Below are 21,574 nucleotides of genomic sequence, written 5' to 3'. Positions count from 1 at the left end.
TATCTACGTCACTGTATGTCACCGAGATGAAAGCGTAGTTCACCACTTACGCTTCACCAACAAAGTCACCTTTCTGCTGGAGCGCGAGCGCTCGACGTCATTTCGTGCTCTTCTAACCACGAGAAATATCCTGCTGCTCAGCCACAAGGTATTCCGCAGCAGACGACAGGGCAGATGAAGTGAAGCAGATGGTGTCGTGTGTCTTCTGCTATGTGCGGTACGCCACTCCCGATATTCCGGCGCGGTGCGAATACTCAATATAAGACACGGCGGAACTTCCGCCCCGTGAGCAGTTTTTTTTTTTTTTTTTTTTTTTGCTTACTAGAATATTCCGCGGGAATGTCGCTCGCATGAATACACAGTGAGGGTGTGAGGGTAGCGCACTGCAAGTGCCGTGATCGGACACATGGCTGGTAACTAGGGTTACGCGAAAGACATACGCCGGTAAATTTTTTCGTCATTCGGTTTGAACCGAAAAACACCGAATACAAATGAATGTCCGAGAAAAGATTAGAGGGATTAATCGCTGCATACGTCAACTTTAACGAAAAAAAAAAATGAGCTCTGCTTTCACGATTTAGGTACTTCGCTGTGGAGCAATAAAGTGTTCCTTTTGTGATGTCTCACAGGGGCTAATTATGTATTGGTTTTTGATTTCAAGGCTGCGCTGCGACGCACAGTTTTAAAATTACGTTGCGATTTATATTCGCCGGTAACTGTAGGGTAAACCATGTACACGCCAGAAAAGTTACAGAAAACCACCGAATTCATGAAAATAAACAAACAACGAAACACATACGCCGAATCCGCCCTGAAATAAAAACCGAAAGCGTGGAACCCTACTGATATTTTCCGGAACAGCAATCTACCGTGCTGCGCGACACGGTACAACCAAATTCATACTTAAGTTCAACGCATGTGATTTGTCTTCTGACGTGATCCGAGCACCTGGTGACGAGATATGAAGCTAGTCGGACAAACCGCTATCTGTTTGTAAATAGGGCGTACACACGCATGAGAGCGATTTCGGTCCCACAGCAACGTCCTTTTTCTCATCAAATATGTCTAGTAATGACTTTTATGGCTTCTCCCGGCATACGCCCTCCCCTACAAAGCGATAGTGACTCCTCCGACCAGCTCATACCTGATGTGAGCGCATCACGTCGCAGCTCGCGCGTTGCACGTAAGTGTGATTTCGGTTGTAGATATCTGCTTCGGTACTGGTGGTTTGCAAGTCTCTTCGTTGCTCCTCAAAGAAGCGCCAATCCGGGAATTATGAGGGATTTGTGTCCTAGAGGGTGCGTGACAACCTATCAGCTGGTTATTGCCACCATGTTGATACAATATACAGGGTGGGTGCAGATATAGTAGCCCCACATTCATGCACATATGGCGTTGTGGGGCTACTTTATCTCCACCCACCCTGTATATCGCATCAGATTTTTTTTTTTTTTTTTTGAGGGAGGAGGGGGTGTTGCGAAATATTTGAGGAGATTTGTGAAAAGCCCTGACAGTTATTTGTGCACGTCCTGCATTCACGTACTTTGTGGTGGTCGAACTCTACAGAAAGACGCGTTGGAAGAACGTTTCCAAGAACAAATCGCAATTGTTAAGAAATGCGCCCAAGCCTGTCGTAGTCTATGGAAACCGTCGCCTTCCTTTCATTATGAGAATGACAGAATGGCGTCGTTCCATATTTCCCGCAGGTGAGAGAGCAACTACGTTCGCATCAAGAATAGCCAAGAATAGCCCTGTTCAACGTGTACAAACGACACGCCAGTCAACCTTCGAAAGAAAGGGGCCAAACAGGCTCTATTCACGTTACGCTGGGGGACATATGCTACGAATAAATATTAGAAATGTGTACCAGCAGGTGCAATTCTTTTGAACACAACTACACACGTTAACTATAACCGATCACGATTTGGACAGACACGGTAACGACAAACGCGTTCAATCATACGTGCTTCGTGTCTGAGCAGGCACAGTCTGCCTGTCTATTTTCAGGGCACCCAAAATTGGGTAACTGCATACCACGTGACATGTCAGTGTGATGCCAGATGAGTGGGTGGGTCGCAGACTGACTACCGAGTGCTTCAGCAGGCACTGTGTGGGCGACCACATGTGTGCAACGATACGACTGTCACTGAAGGAAGGGGAATGCGGAACTGCCTTCGTGTGGTTTACGTAATGGCGTCATTACATAAACCACACAAATACGTTTCCACCCAGTTCAGCATTTCCTTCCTCCGCAGATTCACGACACTCTGCTCGAGAGGTACCGAATATGAAACGCAACATCGTCCCGACCGTCCCGACAGCGCTTGAGAAATCAATAGCGCCGCCAAAAGGAACGACACAAAAACAGTGGAAGGGCGCAAAAAAAAAAAACACATTCAGCAAACGTGTCCAAATACTCACAGTTTGAAGGATCTTGAGTATACCGTGAACTCCGCAGCCGTACCCCGTGTTGATAATTATTGGCGAGCCAGAAGTGGTGGTAGTGCGGGTAATTGTAACGGTGTGCGACATTTTAGATCTCTTTGCAGCTTTCTAACGGAAAGGGGTCGTGATGTGGCAGCGTTCAACGAAACGACGGGGCGTCTAGTAGCTGAGAAAATCCTCAGGTGATTTCACTGCCTCCCGCTCCCGTAATCGTGTTGCTTTTAGGCGAGCCCCGGTTATTCCGTTTTCTCTCTCCCAGTCGTTGATAACGCGCTCGCGCGCTACCACGCGCCACGGAAAAGTAGGTCGACGAGTCGCGCAAGCTGGTTCAGTTCCACTCCACAGGGTCCCCTGTGCATTCCCACAAGATGTATTTCAAAAGGATCGCCGATATTTTATTCGCATTATAAAAGTTCACAAATTACGTGTACGCTCGAGATCCGCACAAAGGGGGAAAGTGTGCTCACATGACCATCAGCAGTTGGGTGTGGCTATTGGTCGAGTGGTTTCGGTTACGGTATCGTTACTAAGCAGCAACATGTAAGATCTTCGGCTTTTCCGTACGATACCGATGACCTAGATCAGCCTGTGATCTTTTCGAACGTATAGTCTCATTTTATTACGAGGAATCAATATTTCATTCGTCAATAATAATAGGCCTATTTTGAATTGCGGCTTATATGGAAGTCCAAACAAAATTCCCGCCGTACCACAGAATTCTCTGTGCACACAAAAACGAAAACAAAAACGAAGGAAATTGGCTGAGGTATGAACTATAACCTGCACAGGCTGACGGTAGTGAAGGAAAACCAAATCTAGAATGCCTCTATAACTATACCGAAATCAAACCATGCAGCCGTTTCGTCCCAATCCCCTCGCAGCTAGTGGCTAGTGGTGGCTAGGTGGCTAGTGCCATCTGAAGGGTGACGTTGGATTGTCTGGTGCATGTCGGCAGTGTATGCTGGCTGTTTTTGATTTAGCTGTGTTGCTTGTTATGGGCTTATATAGTTTATTATCCTTACATAGAACACAGCACCCACTTGAAGTGGCCTAGTAGCAAAGCACAGAACATGTTTCAAAAGACTACAAGACCTCTTCTTCCGTCTCCAAGCCGGAATATAATGCCGATGGTCTCCCTCAACTGCAGGTATTGCGTTACCATACCAGGGTTTCTGAAACTGATTCAAATGGTATGTAAGAGTTTTCTCGAATCACAACGTTGCGAACTACAGTGTGACAACGTTGAAAACTCCCAGTGTCTTGATGTGTCCTGTAATCTAAAATCCGGAACCCACAAGTGTCTTCTGCGCGAATGGAGCATGTGACATAATGCCAGTGCGAATTTAAGGCTACGATGCGAAGTACCTTATATGAAATCGCAATGCTATGTCAAATTTTGGTGTCGCACAAATTTCCACAGCAATTTAGAAGCTGTCTGGTGCAGGGGCGTCGGATGGTGGGGATAGAGGGGGCTGTCGCCCCCCCCCCCCCCCCCGAACTTTCGCTCTGAGAGTCCCGCCACCCCATTTTTCATCTGTGCGTGTCGTCCGAGACATTCCGTCCATTCGTTCCGTCATTGTCGTCCGAGACATTTCAGCTCTGTTACCGCGCAGAGTGAAGACAAACACCCATGCTATCCACCCAATCACACCATGTGATACTGTATGTGTGGACCTGCAGCGCAAAGAGTAGCTAACACCATTCAGTAGCCTTGCTTAGACGATACAGGAAAGTGCAGATTTCGCTGTAGCAAAGGATGTCTACTTGTTTTTGATCAACACAGGGAAACATTCGAGTGTAGAACGGGAAACGCTTATCCTGCGGTGAGGAGTCTTTAGGTAGTTCAATGGTGTGCTTGATGACTCGTGTAGCATATCTGCTGTCTTTGCCTGAGTCATGGCCAGAACACTGGACAGACAGCAGGTTTCTAGTGCAACAATAGTGGCACCCTTTGCAGACGAAACCATTGCACTTTTGACGAGAGCAAAAATAAAAAATAAAGGAACACGCTACTGCTCGTTCACTTCTATTTGTTTATCGCACTTCATGAAACAATCAACCAATATCTCAGTTTGTGCTGCTCAAACGCGAATTTCTTTTTCACCTTAAGGTAATCAAGAACGCAAGGTGGCCTTCCCATATGCGTTACGACCTCCACAGTCATCGGATTGCATGGACGAGTCGTTTTTAATAAGCACATCAATGGCTCATCTGGGTTGGGTTAGGTTAGGGCTCGCCCCCCTGCTGTGAGAGACTTCTGACGCCCCTGATCTGGTGAATGCACGCATCTGGTGGTATTTTTACTCGTTTTGATGTAAGTCACATGCATAGATACCCTCGAGTATTTCCTTTGCGTAGTAAACTGGAAAAACGCTACCTGTGGCGTATCAAGATGTTAGGTGTTTTGAAGGTCGCCATCAATTATTTTATACCGGGTGTACGAGGGCTGTTTGTGTTGACACATGACAGATGTGTGATTTGACGTAGAAACGAAGCACAGTCACTTACATTTTTACTTACCGGTATAATTATAACCGCCTTATGGACTGATGCACTTCATCCAGTGCTACGGCAATGCAGTTGTGTCATCCACACAGCCACGCATGTCAGGAGCTGCAAAAAAGCACTTTCTGTACGGTGGTAGCTTTATCTGAGCCCTCAAGAAATGTTTAAATTTGGGTGGAAGAAGTTTAAAGGAACTATATTTTGCAACTACGGCACGTGGTACCATCTCGGAGCCATGTTTTGTTTTGCCCGAAATTGGGCTCTATTTCAGATCGGTGCACTGATTCATTGTTGTGGTTGAAGAGCAGAATCATTCTGCACGTGCTTGCTCTCGTATCCAGGCAGTTTCTCACACAATTGCTTGAGGGGACTACAGCAGTATGGGTTACAGTGGAATGTAATCTACAATGAATACTCAGAAGCCTGAAAGACCAATACCAAAATCTTGCCAACCTATGCAATTGTCTTTGTCTTGCCTTCATGGAGGAGATTTCATGTTTCTGTTGTTTTGGTGGTTCTTTCCTTTCTAATCGTTACTGATGTACTGATTCTCCATCTGACACAAAATGTCCTTTTGAATAGATCAGCCCGTTCATAAATGAAATTTTCCAAACACTGCTCTAAAACTCCGTAGAGGTTGTTTGAGAGTTCTGTCGTCAACTTGCAAGGCATCCATTTTGCCGACAGGATGTGGTGCAGTTATGCCGTTAAGATACTCATTTCCTCGCTATAGTCGTGTTCAACGTAAGGACAGCAACTAGGGTGGCGAAGGATAACTATATGATCTATTCCTAATAACATTTAACTATGAAAATAAATTTTAGTGAAAGCAAGAATGACCCGAAGAAATTATAAAAGCTTTCGGATATGTTAAAATTAAAGTAAATTATACAACGTTTCAAATACTATGTGATCTTCTGGTAGTTAAATATACGGAGAAAAAGAGGCGCCCGCAATGCTGTTCTTGGGTTGCACAAGTCTATAATCTCACACTATAGCATGCAAGTCTTCCACTGCCCCAACAAGATTTTTTTTTTAAGTTTTCCACATTCACTGCAATTTGTTGATGCCCATCATGAGCATAAGAGTGGCTCACTGCTCTCTCATGGACTATGCAGGAACAGATTGTCCTTAAAGGGACCGTGGCATCCGTTTCAGTCGATTCCAAAACTATAGTGTCATTTTATTCCTCGTGAACCACTGAACACGGTATTGAAAATCCGACCCGAAAGAGTGGCGTAGTTTGGCTGTTATTCGGCAGAATACATGACAAGAGCAGACGACGGATGGTGAGAGTATGCCGGAATTCCCTCTCTGGAAAAAGGAGAAAGGTCATACCCTAAGAACCAATGAGGGCACGAGCATAATAAAAGGAATGCTGCGGCCATGCCGGTGTCTCAGAGTTACGGGGCGTCTGGACGGCGCCGCCCTCTCAGTTCTCCGCTTTGGGAGTGACGCCACGCTGCCGGTGCCTCTGCAGCTGCGGAAGCAGCGTTGATATTTAAAATTTGTGTACTTAATATCTAAGCACTTTTCGGATGAAAACATAAGCCAAGTAGATGCCAATGCCGAACATAGTGGTATCGGATTCATAGAAGGGTTTCCTGATGCGGCCGTCCCTTTAAGTGTTGTATATGTCAGCTTTGATTATGTAACTTTTTTATGACAACATTATTTTATGATGGCACAGTGTTTACTAGTCTCTATTCTACAAAAAGTGCACAGTATACTCACCTGGTTAGAATCCTAACAGCAGCAACGTAGCCGTTTGCCATAAAATTATGCGTGCACTGCTATTTAATATGGGTGTCTTACTACCTGATTTGTGAGTGTACCTACAAACAATACATACAATTTTTTTTGCAGGCCCTGAGTGCAGCATGTGTTCAGGTGATGCTCATGTACTGTCGTCCGTCCTACACCTATCACAGCTGGGGATTCCTTGGCCGAGGCGAAGAAACCGTATTTGTCCTGGTGAATTTCAGCGCCCTCGTCATGAATGCCATATTGTTCACTGCGTGCTTACTGTCTGTGCCAACTGCTACAGCAGTCTCCAAAACGCTTGTGGTGAGCAGAATTGAACTTTGGTGTTGTTGGGCAGCATTTTTAAACATGTAGTCGTAACTGTCGTACCTTTCAATCTCTCCAGGATTTCATGGGAAATCTGACCCACTTCTTTGGTTGCATAGGCAGCAGTTTGGCTCTTCTTTCATCGATGCTGGTCCAACAAACAGCTACAAGCTACAAGGAGTATGCATTTGAGGGGAAGGTCACTGTTTCGGTAGGGGTCAACTGTTATATGTCAGTGTACATGCATCCAGAAAGGGGCAGCATTTCTTCGAGCCTGAGGATGAGTCTTTCCTCAGGCTTAAGGAAATATGGCCCCTTTCTATAGTACACCAGCTTGCTTGTACACTTCTAATTTGTTCTTTTGCATACATCTGTTTATTCTCTCACAATAAGGCACCTCGAATAATCTGTAAACCAGAGAATAATGGTACTGTGATGTCATACGTAAGGTTTGTATGCGCAGTGTGGCAACATGTTGCACGTGCCGCAGGGTAGGACTGCGGATATTTGGACCACCTGGGGTTCTTTTGACGTGTGCTGGAAATCTCCGACACACGGTGCTGGAAGCAATGTTTACCTCCCCCACATTGCTACCGCCCTCGGGGGGTGAACTCTCTGGGGTAAACCAGAGAGCTCAGGGTTTTATTACTGACATAGAAAGTTTGAGTAGCCAATATCAGCACCGTACCCAGAAAAATATTTCTAGAGGGGTTCTCCTCTAGAGGGGTTTCTAGAGGGGTTTCCCTCTCCCAAAGGAACTACCAAAGGTACCATTTTGGGAAAGATTTGAACCCCCCCCCCCCCCCCCCACACACACACACACATGCACACACACTTCTGGATATGCCAGTGGTTGGTATTGTGACAGTCAGCAGTTGTCCTGTGTGCTGTTCTTCCCGTCCCTGTCTCCCCTTGCTGCTGCTTATGTACCCCCATGTCAGGGTCTTATCTTGGTTTTGGTTAGGTTGGTCAGGGTCTTATCTTGGTTTCATTTACACCTAGCACTGAGGGCACAACATCGCTCTAATAATGCATTCACCTCACTCAGTAGTTGGGTACCTGCAAAATGCACAATTTATTCTTGGTGCTGGAAAGAAAGGTGGGTGATTTCATTTCAATTCAGGCAAGCGTGTCACGATGGGGTCATCGATTAATCATTTTATATTTTATGATCCAACCTCTATTATGATGAACATCACAAGTCCCGACCTTGAAATCCTAGCGCTTGCGGAGAAAAAAATTCGAACAGGTCACTAGGTGAAGCGAGGCTGTATGCGCATGAATCGTTTTGTCGCATTTTGAAGCCTTATAACTTGGTACGATTATAAGCGGAAGTCAGGGGAATTTTTTAGCTCATTTTACAGGTGGTGAACTCTATTTTAGCTGCGTGAAACGTTGTCTAGTTTACAAAGTTTTTCCCGTAGAAAATCGCACATTTGCTCCAGAAAGCGAAATTGCTCACACTTCGGGGCCGAGTTACGCAAAGGCGAGACATCATATATAAATGAACTCTACATCATTCGAAAGGAAATTTTTCGATCTTTTTAACGGTTCTAAGATGTGTTCCTCGGTATTTAGTGGGCGCGGTACGACAGGACGAATCAACCACAGTACGCGAAAATGCGCAGGTTTCGCGGGACTGTTGTGCAAAATGGCCACATCCGATTTTCACGAAAAACGGCTGATTTATTGCTTATTACACGCTCTTTCTAATGATATGAAATTTATTTGGGCTAAAAACGGACAACAGGTCAGATCACTCAGAACATCCCGCCCTACTCCGAAGGCTCACTCCGGGCGCATTCATTCCGACGCAGGCGAGATTAATGTGTTGGATGCCCGATTTCCCTGATACTTAGCAACCGCATTTCGACAGTCAGTTATGTAGCACATAGTCGACAGCTGAAAAAATATTGCGTACGACATGAGAGCACCCTGTATAGTCGCCAGTGTACATGCAGTCGACACATCTAGTACGTTAATGGTTCCATACTTGCTTCCTGCTGACTTTTATCACCAGTGGTCCAATCTTTGCTAGTGACCCACCGGGACCAAGCCGGTCCCGGTGGGGTCATCGATTTCGATTGAATTGAAATGAAATCACCCAGGCGCAATTAATAATAATAAATTATTTTCCTAAAAAATTCTTGTGCAGCATAATGTTTCGTGTGAGCCATTTTCGTAACCCATTGTTTCTGTGTTCTCTTTTCAGGTTTTAGGGATAGTGAATTCCCTACTCTATCTGTGCAGTGGCCTGGGGGCTTATTGGACCTGCAAGTCACATCGCTTTTAGCAAGGAAAGGCATCCTCGTAATGGTTTGAGAGTTACGTGATGGCGTGACCTAGACGTCACAGTCATGGCAATTGCATGCATAGAATGGTAGAGATCTCAAGCTCATATACTTTTAAGCAAAAAACATATGTTCAACCAAAGAATGAAATTGTATTTCACCTCTGTAATTAAGATTCAAAAGCCTAAAAGCAATATCAATGTAGTAAAAGCAATTTACCTTGCAGTACTACCATATCTTTAGGAATCTATGCCAGCCCCGATTCTAGGCCGACCCCCGAAAATTCGATGATGGGGGGGGGGGAGAAAAAAACTTTCCTCGATTGCAAGCCGACCAAGACAAGGTATGAACAAACTCAAAGCAAATACGCTTTTATTCTCAACACTAATCAGCACTCCTCCTCCTCGTCCACGTAGTCAAAACTCGTCATCGTCATCATTATCATCGTCACTCGACTCCTGGTTACTTTCGTCCTCCCACAACACACTCTCTTCAGTGCCGTCTAGCGCATTTGAATTCAAGTACTTCAGAATTGATCGCACGATCAGCTCGGCGGTAATGTCGTTCCAAGCAGCTGCGATCAAGTTCGCCGCCTGACTCAGCGATGCACGCTTGATGCGGCTGGTCGGGGTTTGCTGGTGCTTTTCTTTGGTCAGCCAGCTTTGGTGCTTTTTTGTAGTTTTTTCGAAGTCTGCCCCTAAACGGTTTGTTGACCGCGACATCGATGGCTTGAAGCTGGCGATGGCGACACAAAGCTGGCTTGTCATTCCTCTGGGAATGATTGCTAGGTCTGTCCCACCTCGTGAAGGGATGCATTTCACAGCATCTGTCAGGTGCCCATGGTAAGAGTCCAGCACCAGCAGAGACCCCTTGCACAAAAGGGATCTTGGACGATGCTGCCACACGATCTTAACCCATTCCTCGACCATGGCACTTGTCATCCATCCTTTCTCGTTAATGCGCACTATAAAGTTTGTAGGTGTTAGTCCCTCCCCAGCCATAAATGTTTTGCGTTTAAATACAATATACGGCGGCAACTTGCGTCCATCCGCTGTACAGCACAGCATTATGATTGCCTGTTGCTTTTCCTGCCCTGCTGTGCGCACTTTCACTTTGTTGGCACCCTATTCGTTCGCAGCATATGTAATGGGCATATAAAAATACACAGGCATTTGAACGGCGTTGCCAATTTGGCCAAGACCGTAAGCCTTTTTATGGGTGCTTCTTGATGAGAAACCATTGAAAGGATACCTTGTTTTCTCGAATCTAAGCCAACTCTTTTCCAAAATCCTGTGTTCCAAAGTCTGGGGTCGTCTTGCATTCTGATATCCACGCCACAACGAGGTCAGGGGAGAGGCGAGCGATGCGGTCGGACCAATAGCGCAGTGCGACTGATACCACGTGTTGTGGTTGTCTGCGGCAGTCAGCGCAAAACAAACGAAGCAATGCAAATGGGGACTGACTATCATGGCGTCGTCACTGCTGCATTTGAACACAAAGTTATCGCTTTCGCCACTGAATGCAGCAACAATGCACACTTTTAAATAGCATGGTTTGTCTAACGCTTTGAACGGAACACAATGAGCCGTGCGCAGATAGCGACAAAAGAAAAAAGAAGAAAAATAAACTGCGAAGAAAGCAGTGACGAATAAGTGGCATTGTGCGTCGCTTCCAACTGTTATACTGCCTCCCAATCTGTTTACTTTTTTCCCAGCATGGTATACCCTGAACACAGGGGTTGTCTTAGATACGAGAAAATACAGTATCAGTTTCTCCTCAACGTCTGCCGGAAGCTTCTGGCCCACAGAGATGCGCCGTTGGAAGCTGAATCCAAAACGTTTCATGAACTTTTGGATCCAGCTTCTGCTTGCCTTGAACTATGCCCTCGGAATGCCTCGGACACCAGCGATTTCTCTTGCCTTCGCTTGCATGATATCTGTCATGACGTGGAATGCCGCAGTTCTCTGCGTTTTGATGAAGGCTGCTACTCCTCTTCTACTTCGTGCTGCCGACTCTTCTTTGGCCCCTGAGGCCTGCCTCGTAGCTTCACAATTAAAAACTGCATCACGTTGTTCCTCCAGCGTTGCACATTTTTTTCGTCGACGTCGAAGTCTTGTTGCGCCTGGAGGTTTGAAGTTAGCTCTGCAGCGAGAACGACTTTGCGTCTAAACACCACATGGTAGTGGGATCGCTTGGTTGGCACTGTTGCGAAGAGCACATTGCTTTGAATGCGTGATCAATGGTGCACGGTGTGACCACATGGACTGGAGTGGCGATGATGGCAGAACTGGAGGGAGCGGAGGGGAGGTCACGTTCTCACACCTAAGCCGAACCTGTAGTTTCGTATTCCAAAATTTAAAAAAAAGTATGGGCCTAGATTCGAATAAATACGGTATTCACTTACAGAACATGTTGGGTCTGTGTGATAGGATACAATACAACGAGGCATGCCATTCTTTGGTTGGTCATGACTGTGGGGATGTTTGAAGAAAGCAATAAGCCCTGATGAAACGAAGACATAAAAGGCAGGTCTCTTCATACACTGCTTTCTTTGTGTTCCAGTGAGCATCTATCTGGTACACATGGTGGTAGAAGCTCAGTGCACAGGTGACTAGGGCAGTTGGCGGGCAAGTTACTTTCAGGGAATCAATATATATCATGCCAAATGAAATACCGTAAAGGTAGTAATTTTTGCATTGACCAATTTTCGCGATTGTTGTTTCCCCCACGAATTTTGAGTCCAGTTAAATATTGCTAACTACGACAGGAACAAATAGAAAAATTGCACCAAACGAGTTTCACGAAGTCGAACTGACCCACTGGGTGCACTTTAACGTAGCACTATTTTAGCACACGTTGACTTCACTTCGGCAACATTTACACTGCTGTACAATCGATTGTACACTCATTCGATCATTGTTTCGTTGTTCCACCCTCGTTCTTGATTCAACATTACATGCTTGATGGTTGACCTCAGGTTCCCCTGGGAAAGGTTTGATTCTACATGGATGTTGCAGAAACACCAGTAGTTCTGACCCAGATGAGCTGCATCGTACGACATAGAACATGCGTCACGAAATTAAGGTCCCGCGAAATATTCTATATACATCCCGCCGAGCGAATTTGTGAACTGCCACGAAATTTATTACTCTTACAGTATATAATTTGCTGCATCTTGTTCACTTCACTCGATTATCATGATCATTGTGGCGTGTATTTCGAGCATTTGCGGTAGAAGCCCAGACTACCAGCCAAAAAAGGTAACAGACACAAAGTTTTTCATGTTCTGCTGGTTTTGAACAAAATATCTCGAATGATATATTGTGATTAACATTTTGAAGTCCGTTTTACGTGCATTCTGTAACTTTTTATTGAAGTGTTACGTCATAGGAGTGATGGAACTAAAATGTCTCTTTTGGCTGTCTCGGTAAACATAACTGCAGCTGTAATAATTTATTTTTTATTCACTTTAAAACGCTATAAAGAGGTAGCTCGTTACCAGCTGTTACCCAAGACTTAGTTGCGGTCTAAATCAGCAGCATAACTAGCTCTCATGGTGCCTAGCTTTAAAAGCGACAATCGGGCGAGTAACTCAATACTTTTTTTTTTTAACTCCATCATTTTTGCACTCATCTCTATGAAAGTGACCCCATCGTTTCATAAGAGAGACAGTGGGTAATTGTATACAAGCCCATCATTTCTGAACTGCTTGTCTTTGTGTTTTAACACAAATTGGTCTTTAGTTGCATTGGAAGCTCTCTTCTTGCACGTACAATGTGTAACTGCTGGTTTGCGTAATATGATTGTTTTAGTCTCAAGTTGCTTTTGACTCAATATGTATTTGACTACCAAGAGGGAAGTCATTGTTCCAAAAGGTGATCATTGTTGCTCTGCAATCCCAGGTTTGTGTCTCAATTTTTCTTAGAACAAAGGCCAATGCCAAACAAACCTGGACAGACTGTTCTTGGCACATATACATTCTTTTTAGTTCACACGGGCATCCAAATGGGGTGGTGTTAGGCATTAGACGTGCAAATTCCTGGGAATATGGGACTCTTCAGACAGCGTACATATATTTACCATGTTTTGAAAGGTGAATTCTCGAAGGATAGTAGCATGCACAGATATATTTTATGCCCATATTTTGTGTGCATAAAATGTCAATGGGTTTTGGATTTGTTACAGCAAGAATTATTTAGGATATCACCACATTTTTTTTAATACTCCATGTTGTAGGTAACATTATTAAGCTTCATGATTTTAGTGAAAGGGTTGCTTAAAATTTGATAGTATGCACGGGCATTTTATGTCTACAAAGGAAGAGCATAAAAAACATTTGGAAGTATGCTAATGCATTCTGACTTCTGGGCATACGTCCTAAAAATTGTCACAAGTATTTTGCCCATGTTTGGCATCTGCCTCTGTTGTAGAAAAGGCGACAAATATCTGCGTTGGTTCAGCAATGCCATTGGCTCCTGTGGTGGGGAATGACCTAGTTACTGTTTCCACATGTTTTTATTATAGGAATGTAAATTGAATACATATGGAGCATTTGTTGCTATTATGCAATGTTCACCTGTTTGTTCCTCGACATATTTTTATATTTATCTTGTCACATAGGTGACTTTCTTGTTCACTGCTTGTACATTCCTGTGGCTACCTATGCCTGTATAATTGTGAAGATGATTTGGGTGTATCGATTCTTTAAACGTCTATCAAATATGTTTTTACAGAATACACTGCATATTTGTGCGAACTGCTGAAAGTGCAGTATGTTTATGAGCATTATATGTGTGTATCTACAAGGTGTATAAGTAGGTGATGCTACACGGCGTTAAAGCTGTAATGTGGACAAGTTGGTACATCGTCAACGAGTGGGGGAGGGGAAACAGTGCAAAAGACAGGACAAAGAAAGAAACAACCAACCACACAGATGAAGTGCTGACGAGCAACTGAGGGTCTTTATACCGCACTGAAAGTCATAATTGAAATCACGTGACACTCTGTTAGTCCTAACTTGCAGTGTTTCTACTTAGGAAAGTGCGGTTTCAAATTTAACAGAGTTTGGAACTGCACTTGGAACATAGGAACATTCGGGAATAAGGTGATGATCACTGCTGATAGGCGGATATTTTCAAATTACCGAATATTTCAAAATGTTGAGCATCAGATTTCTTGAATCAGGTTTAAGACGGACAACGAAAGCATTTAATTCATGTTGAGAATGTTCCTTATTTGTATACATCTAATATTAGCTTCAGGTAACTGTGCTCTACAAAGTTCTGTACATACCAGTAGATTAACTTTTTTTTTATTTCAAAAGTTATACCTGGGATCTGGTTATATCACATGCTGAAGAGGTTGCTTGTGCACTTGATTTATGTGACCTCTTTCTGACAGAAGCTGTGTTTGAATTTATTCAACCATAAATGTTGGAAGCAGTACACCTAGGAAATAGAACAACCAGCTAAAGCATATTTCTCCATGAGATGCCCTATTTTAGAACACTTAAATATGTAACTCTTTACAATAGAAGAAGAAAGGTATGTGAAAACATACACAGATAGTGTGATCTCAAGGTTCATAACTATAAAAGAAATGCCAGCATACGAAGGTATTAGCGGCTCCGTACTTAATTCTTACTTTATTGCAGTGTGGACCATTACTGTGTTTGAACGTAGTATGCACTGCAAAATTGGCACGCCATCTACAGGGTTATTCTAGCAAACGTTACACATTTCGACCGCACTGTAAAAATAGCAGACTACATTTGGCCCATCCCAAACTTTGCAGACTGATAGCCATTTATCTGAAGTGTCATTTGAATTTTTTGTAAGCTCTAGGGTCATGTAGAAAGAAAATTAAAAATAAACCAAAATCTCGCCCCATGCATTTTCAATGGCCTATCTCACACAAACACCGCCATTTTTTCTTGTGTCTGCTTCACGTTCACATCACTTCACACAGGTAGAGCTGCCTGCAACGATGTGACATGCAGATTCTGACGTTATGCACCAATCCTCTTGTTCTGTATGCTGGTGCCACCTGTGTGCGGTGAAATGAAAGTGAAGCGCACACAGCAGAAAATGGCGGCTTTTGAGTGATATAGGCCATAGAAAATGCATAGAGTGAGATTTTGCTTGTTTTTTAACTTTTCTTCTACGGGACCATAATGCTCACAAAAAATTCCAACGAAACTTCAGACCAACGGCTACCAGTCTGCAAAGTTTGGTGTTGGACAAACCCCGTCTCCTATTTTTAAGGTGCGATCAAAATGTGTAACGTTTGCGAGACTAACCCTGTAGGTTTGTTGCGGACATGTTGGCGATGTGGACAAAAAAGTATGAAGATTTTTAGATGTCAGTGCACATTGAGTGTTGTTCATGCAACTGTTGTGCTTAGGCTGCTAGGGTTGTATTATGCCTTCATACATTTAAGTCCACAGAAGAGCTTTGCATACCCCATTCTGCAGCATGTTGTTTGAATGTGAAAAGTAAGTAATCTTTTGGAAGTAGGTTTTGTCAATGTCAGTCAACACTACTTAAACACGCTGCAGCCAAAAAAAATAGGGGGTCACCTCAGTGATTCTTTAAACCAAGCTCACAGGTGTCCTTTAATCCTACCTCAGCTGGCACAAACAGTGCTTTCCTAGAGGGACTGCAGGTTTCAGCTTGTGGAGAAGATACTCAACATTACTTTCATTGCAGAGCACATCCAGGTTTGCATTACCTGGGCAGCATAGTTTTGACCAGCGAGCTGTGGTGACTGCGAGTTAGATTATCCCCAAACAAGCCGAAAACATTATGAAGCCGAGAATATTAGCAGCAAGGAGAAAAATAATGTTTATTATTACTCATTCAGTAATACCGCTTCCAGTGTTGACAACTTATTGAATGACAGTCTCAAAATGCTTTATTCAGGGGAAAATGTCACTATAGCAAGCTGCTACGCATCTAACGCATGGGGACAGCTGTCACATTTGTTTTAAGAACAGTATGGCCAAGAGCAAGAGACCTTTGTAGCTCATGATTTAACATGTCAAAACTTAAATAATGCTGTAAATAGGATGAGTAGCACTTATTGATGTTATACTTGCTCACTGGAACTCTTATTTTTGGGGTGAGATGAAATTAGTTTGGGCCCCACCACATCATTCTATTGCCAGCACAACACAATTCTTGTTCCAGCTATTGCTGGTTGCACCTTAGCTATCTTGCTCAACACTTCAAACTACTACTAGTCTTCTTGTCTTCACATATCATGCTGACTGGCATAGATTTGCCCATATTGCACTTCTACACCTAATGTAAACCCATATAGTACATTTTGCAGAGAGGAAGGATATGGAATATTTAATTGTTGTATAGAAGATTACAATTTCTGTGCCACAATCATAGGCCCTGATTTCATCCTGCAGTCATGTGTCAACATTTTTGTCACACCAGCATGGCAGTCTGACTCGTGTCTCGGTGTAGGTCTGGAATCCTGTTGACGTCATAATATGAAGAATTGCCTTTTGGCTGTTCTGAAGTTTGACTACATAGAGAATCAAAGTGGTCTGATGGATTAGCTAGACCAGTCGTATTGTAGGGTGAGGTGTTACTTGAATGTTGTTCTTTATGGTTAGCATCCAAGGCAGTCTCCAGGGAGGAGGCCTTGGGATACCTGATATATTTCACAGGGTTTATGAGGTAAACAATTTTGGTTATTCGCGAGAGAAGCATTTGGAGGCCTGCTTTGTTCCAGTTGTGTGGGTGGCAGCAGAAACATGCTGTCTGAATAGAGTGTATTTTGGTGCACCTTCACACGAGCCTGTCCTGTGGTCCATAGCAGAAGCACAGAGCATTTCCTGGTCTTGTTTTGTGGGAGAAGAGCAAAAAGCACTTCATGTTCAGTTACCGTGTATTCACACCAGCGACATTCCCTAGAATACTACAGTGGAAGATGGAAGAAATGTCATAGCTTTCTGCTGTCGCGTGAGCGCTCAACGTCGTGTCTTCACGTACACTGCTGACCATGGGGAATATCCTGTGACACTGCCACGAGATATTCTGTAGCAGACGACAGAAAAAGACTCTGACGGTGTCGTCTGCTAAGTGTGCAGTACGCCAGTCCCGATATTCTGCACCGTGTGAATGCTCAACGTAACACAAGACTGTACTTGGGCTCCTTGAGCAGTGTTTTCGCTTTTTCTTCCACTAGAATCTTCTGTAAGGATGTTGCTCGTGTGAATACACGGTTGCAGAAACAAGTTCAGAGAGTGGCCTGGGCCAACGCCACCTCGATACCACCGCAGATGATTTCAAACATAGGCTTTCTGTGGCTACCCATGCGGCCAATGGTGGCTCGTCTCCACAGCTACGACCGCCAAAAAGCATGGTCGTGATTGGCGGACTATGTCACATCGTTTAGGCGATCAAGGCTTTGTTTCTTGGTGGTGTTGGCTAGGCACCTGCTGACATGACACTCTGGATGTCGCCGTACATAATCTAAATATGGTCCCGGGGGGAACTCGTGCACCTGCTGCCATCTTGTGAAAATATTTTGCACTATTTGTAATGTCTTCCTTCTGAGCATAACTTATTGTTTGGCAGGGATGTCTGCAAGCACTTCTGCTTACCACACTTCATTAAACTTGGTGCATGCAACACTGTAGATTGACAGAGGTACACATGTCAAGCCCATGGAAACTGTTTTTACCAATGTCAGGAACACATATTTTTGTAATTTATTTTTAAAAGCACGAGTTTCGGAAGTGTGTCATGTGCTCACAGTAGTTTCTGGTAGTCGGCACAGCACACTGATGAGTCCACGTGTAGTTGTGTCAATACTTGTGATATCTACAAGCAAATTACTGTGTCAGTGTACAACTGCTGTATTTACGTTGTATGCATATTTGCTATATGTTACTCTTTCTGTGAACATTGCTACAGCAGAGGTTTATCTCTATGCATGTGGTGTGGTCGGTCATGTACAGATGTATGTTAGACCTGATAAAATGTAGGAAGCAAACTAGTAATGTTTCGTCTACAATCACTTTCCGATTACGTACACATTATGATTATACATATATTACAACCATGTTGCATTGAAGGCAATGCCACACCAACTGCGCGTGTGTCTGCACTCAGGTATACACACTTTCCTATTTCTTCTTTCTCCAGCTAGTCCACACTTTATCCACTAGCCAGTTGCGAAGTGCCATATGTCACACTGACTGACTAAGCGTACAGTGCTGTGAAAAGATACGCATTTAAATTGGTTGAACAATAACATAGGCTAAAATGTGGTCTACAGGTTTTTACCGTTCATCATTCCACCATAAAAGACAACAAAGACACTTTAGCTTTTCTTTTGTGTATTCATATATGGTGAGTTCAAGCTTGATCAGTACTGAAGCACACTACCTTCGTGCAGGTCACTAGGCTTGTGCATGATCTGCCCTCTCATGTTCCGCACTGCAAGAGAGGCATTTCGAATGCTCTCTTGTGTATACATAATTGCTTCAGTTCAGTGTTTCGATTCTGGATACGACAACATGGATCATAGGTATGACAGACACAGTATCAGGTGTCGTGCTCTACTATTCTGGCAGACAGATTCAACACTTTGACAGCTATCATGGTTTATAAGCATTGTGACTCGCGTAATTTTTTACGACATACGGACTTACAAGATTGATGTATTGTACGTGACAATACATCAATGACAATGCAATTAAGGTATGCTGGTGTTATTACTCTTCAAACAACCCTTGACTTATAAACCCTCATTCTCTCATACGAATTCCCTCATTCTCTGAACAGCACTTTGGTATGACGAAACATCTTCCTGATATATCTCCCTCGATTTCCAAACACACTGTGCAGGCACAAACCAAGAATACTCAAGTGTTTTTGACCTCGATTCATTGTATACAAAGCACCACGTGTCCGCGACGACCGAGGGCAAACTGGCTTTGTACTAGAAAGGCTGGCCGAGATTTCTGAGAGAAGAACAGGTAAACAACACATAAGGAGTAGCAAAAAGAAAGTGTTCAGCTGGAAATGAACAAAACTGCCAAGGCAGAAGCATCCTATGGCAATCCTGAAGTCTACAGCTCCCTGGATATGCTCCTGTAGAGTGTCACAAATTTATATTTGTATAAAACCACATCGAGGCTACAATGCATTCTGTTGAAGATACGGTACATGAGAGAGAGGTAGAGGTATTCATTTATGTTTACCCTGAGCAAGATACTTAATGTATTTTTAAAAAATATGATTTTTAATGAGATCTGTGAAGTACTCTTAATTACAATGCTTTGCCCCCCCCCCCCCCCCACCCCCCATTCATTCAAATCTTTGATTTGCGAATCTATCAATTTATGGATTTTTTTGCTCATAAATCGAGGGTAGACTGCATAGTGTTCAAGCTATCATTTGTGCTTTTCAAGCATGTGCAGTGAACTTCTCGTACTGTGTTAAATGTGGATAAGTCAGACATTCAAGATCTGGGCAGCACTGAAACAGCAGCTTGTGCACCTCCTATCATGCTAGTCTCTCCCCCCTGTAGATGCCGGCCCTACTTTGTTCATCTGTGTTTCACATGTTCTGCATGCCACCCTGAACGTTTGTCGTGTGCACTTGTGGAGCAGTACCCTACGGAATGAACAACCGGCAGTGACTACCAAACATCTTTGAACCACACGCCAAGAATAGCTTCAAAGGTCATGTGGGAATCCCATTTGTACTGTTTTTTTTTTGTGTGTGTGTTTGTATATTTTGTATTGTAAAAATTCAGCTGAGCAAGCCAGTGCAAGTAAGGATTAATCACACTATTTCCGATTTCGTCCCCACATGCACTGTCAGAAGCCACTGGACATGGACATAGAGATAATTATGGTGATGATATCCTGGATATGCAGGATATGAACAACGCAGAAAGAGAGAGGACGCATTCACCATAGACGCCTGGAAGTTGCACGCTGGTGCGCTACATACGGTTGCTGCGTAGTGGAGTGGCAAGGAACCGGTCGGAAGCAGGCCGGAAATCGCTATGATACACGAGTATAAAGATTTGCACAGAATAGACCTCTACCGGAGAAACGTCATCATGACGTTGGTAGACAGACTGAAACCGAAACAATTGGAAGGGGAGGGCCGATTTCCACGAATGGGCACTTGTTCACTTCCTCCTATTGAAAGAAAAGTAGGACCGAAGGTCACATCCCTTTCAGGGACCATCGTAATCCCCTCAAGACCATGGCTTTCGGGCACGACCTTGTTCAGCTCTAGTTTCGAGCATAGTTCAACTCTACCAAATTTATGGCGCTATTGATCACTGTGACATCATTTGTTTACAGACAGGGGGAGGTCTATTCTGCTCTCCTCTCTCTTTTCTAATTTTTAGGAAAGATGTGTCGCATGTATCATAGCGGTTTCTTTCTCCGGCCCCTTCCTGGCCTGGCTCGACCAGTGGCTCTACCGCGCAGCAACCGACCGTCTGCACCACTGATCTCGATTGTTTATACATAGAGATCAGTGGTCTGCACTGTACTCTGCAGCGTGCCGGTTCCCGGAAACCAAGCCAAAAACTCACTCGGGTTGTGTTCGTTTATTGGACTCGAGCAATTCAAGAGCAGACTCTTGCTGGGCGAAAATGCCCTGGTGAGGCTCTTGTGACGTCATCGCACTGGCAGAGACTCCCGTTCGAAAATCCGAGGAATCAGCACTAGAGGTGCTCGAGAGTAGACCAAGGCTGCGTTCCAATACCTCGCGCCCGCGAAGCCGCCTGACTTGGCAGCTGAGTAGCTTGCCTAGCCGAGGCGCCTGTGGCGCCATCTCGTTGCTCACGCAAGAAATGCGTACGGCGCAAGCGCAGCAGGACTTTAATGCGTTAAGTTTGTAGGACATCGTGCATAAACTGTCACCTTCACAACTAAACATGTGTTGTAACTCTCTACGCAGTTTTAAAAAACATGCCATTATGTGCAACTTTACATTTAAAGCCAGCAGAAACAGCGGGCACGCTGGTACCGTCAATGCGCGTCTCCATCCCGGCTGTCAGATGGTCAGGCGTATAACTAGACCACTAGACCAGTGTTTCCCAAAGTGTGGTCCGCGGACCCCTGGGGATCCGCGAGAGTGTCCGTGGGGGTCCGCGACCGATTTCCAAACACCGAGAACTTCCAAAATTGCTACAAGCATGCTTCAACGGCTAGCTTCTAATTTCTGATAGAAATGTCCTGCAATGCACGTTTGTCCGCGTCATACACATACAAA

The 21,574-nt window shown here is 44.2% G+C and overlaps 2 protein-coding genes across 5 annotated transcripts in view; one reads left to right on the top strand and one right to left on the bottom strand.

The window, feature by feature from the left end:
- LOC135378326 (uncharacterized) overlaps positions 1-2,744 on the bottom strand; it is a 42,140-nt gene extending 39,396 nt beyond the window's left edge. The window contains exon 1 of the mRNA XM_064611329.1: positions 2,422-2,744. Coding sequence (XP_064467399.1) covers positions 2,422-2,532 — 111 coding nt within the window. The 5' untranslated portion in view covers positions 2,533-2,744. The remainder of the gene's footprint in view (positions 1-2,421) is intronic.
- Positions 1,168-15,107, top strand: LOC135378325 (uncharacterized). Of its 4 annotated transcripts, none has more exons than XM_064611326.1 (5): positions 1,168-1,183; positions 3,472-3,635; positions 6,817-7,017; positions 7,100-7,231; positions 9,233-9,542. In XM_064611326.1, exons 2-5 carry the CDS (start codon positions 3,516-3,518, stop codon positions 9,311-9,313), a joined length of 534 nt encoding a protein of 177 aa, XP_064467396.1. In that variant the 5' UTR covers positions 1,168-1,183; positions 3,472-3,515; the 3' UTR covers positions 9,314-9,542. The 4 variants fall into 4 exon arrangements, 3 of the variants coding, with proteins under 3 accessions (XP_064467396.1, XP_064467395.1, XP_064467397.1); XM_064611325.1 differs by lacking the exon at positions 1,168-1,183 and adding an exon at positions 3,324-3,401; XR_010418330.1 differs by lacking the exon at positions 1,168-1,183 and adding an exon at positions 11,874-15,107 and having other exon boundaries at positions 3,355-3,635; positions 9,233-9,400.
- Positions 15,108-21,574: the final 6,467 nt, after the last annotated feature.

This window comes from Ornithodoros turicata, chromosome 1 (assembly GCF_037126465.1).
Source record: "Ornithodoros turicata isolate Travis chromosome 1, ASM3712646v1, whole genome shotgun sequence".
NCBI classification, from domain to species: Eukaryota; Metazoa; Arthropoda; class Arachnida; order Ixodida; family Argasidae; genus Ornithodoros; species Ornithodoros turicata.
Note: the sequence above shows the minus strand (reverse complement) of the source record. Positions and strands in the feature narration are given on the sequence as shown.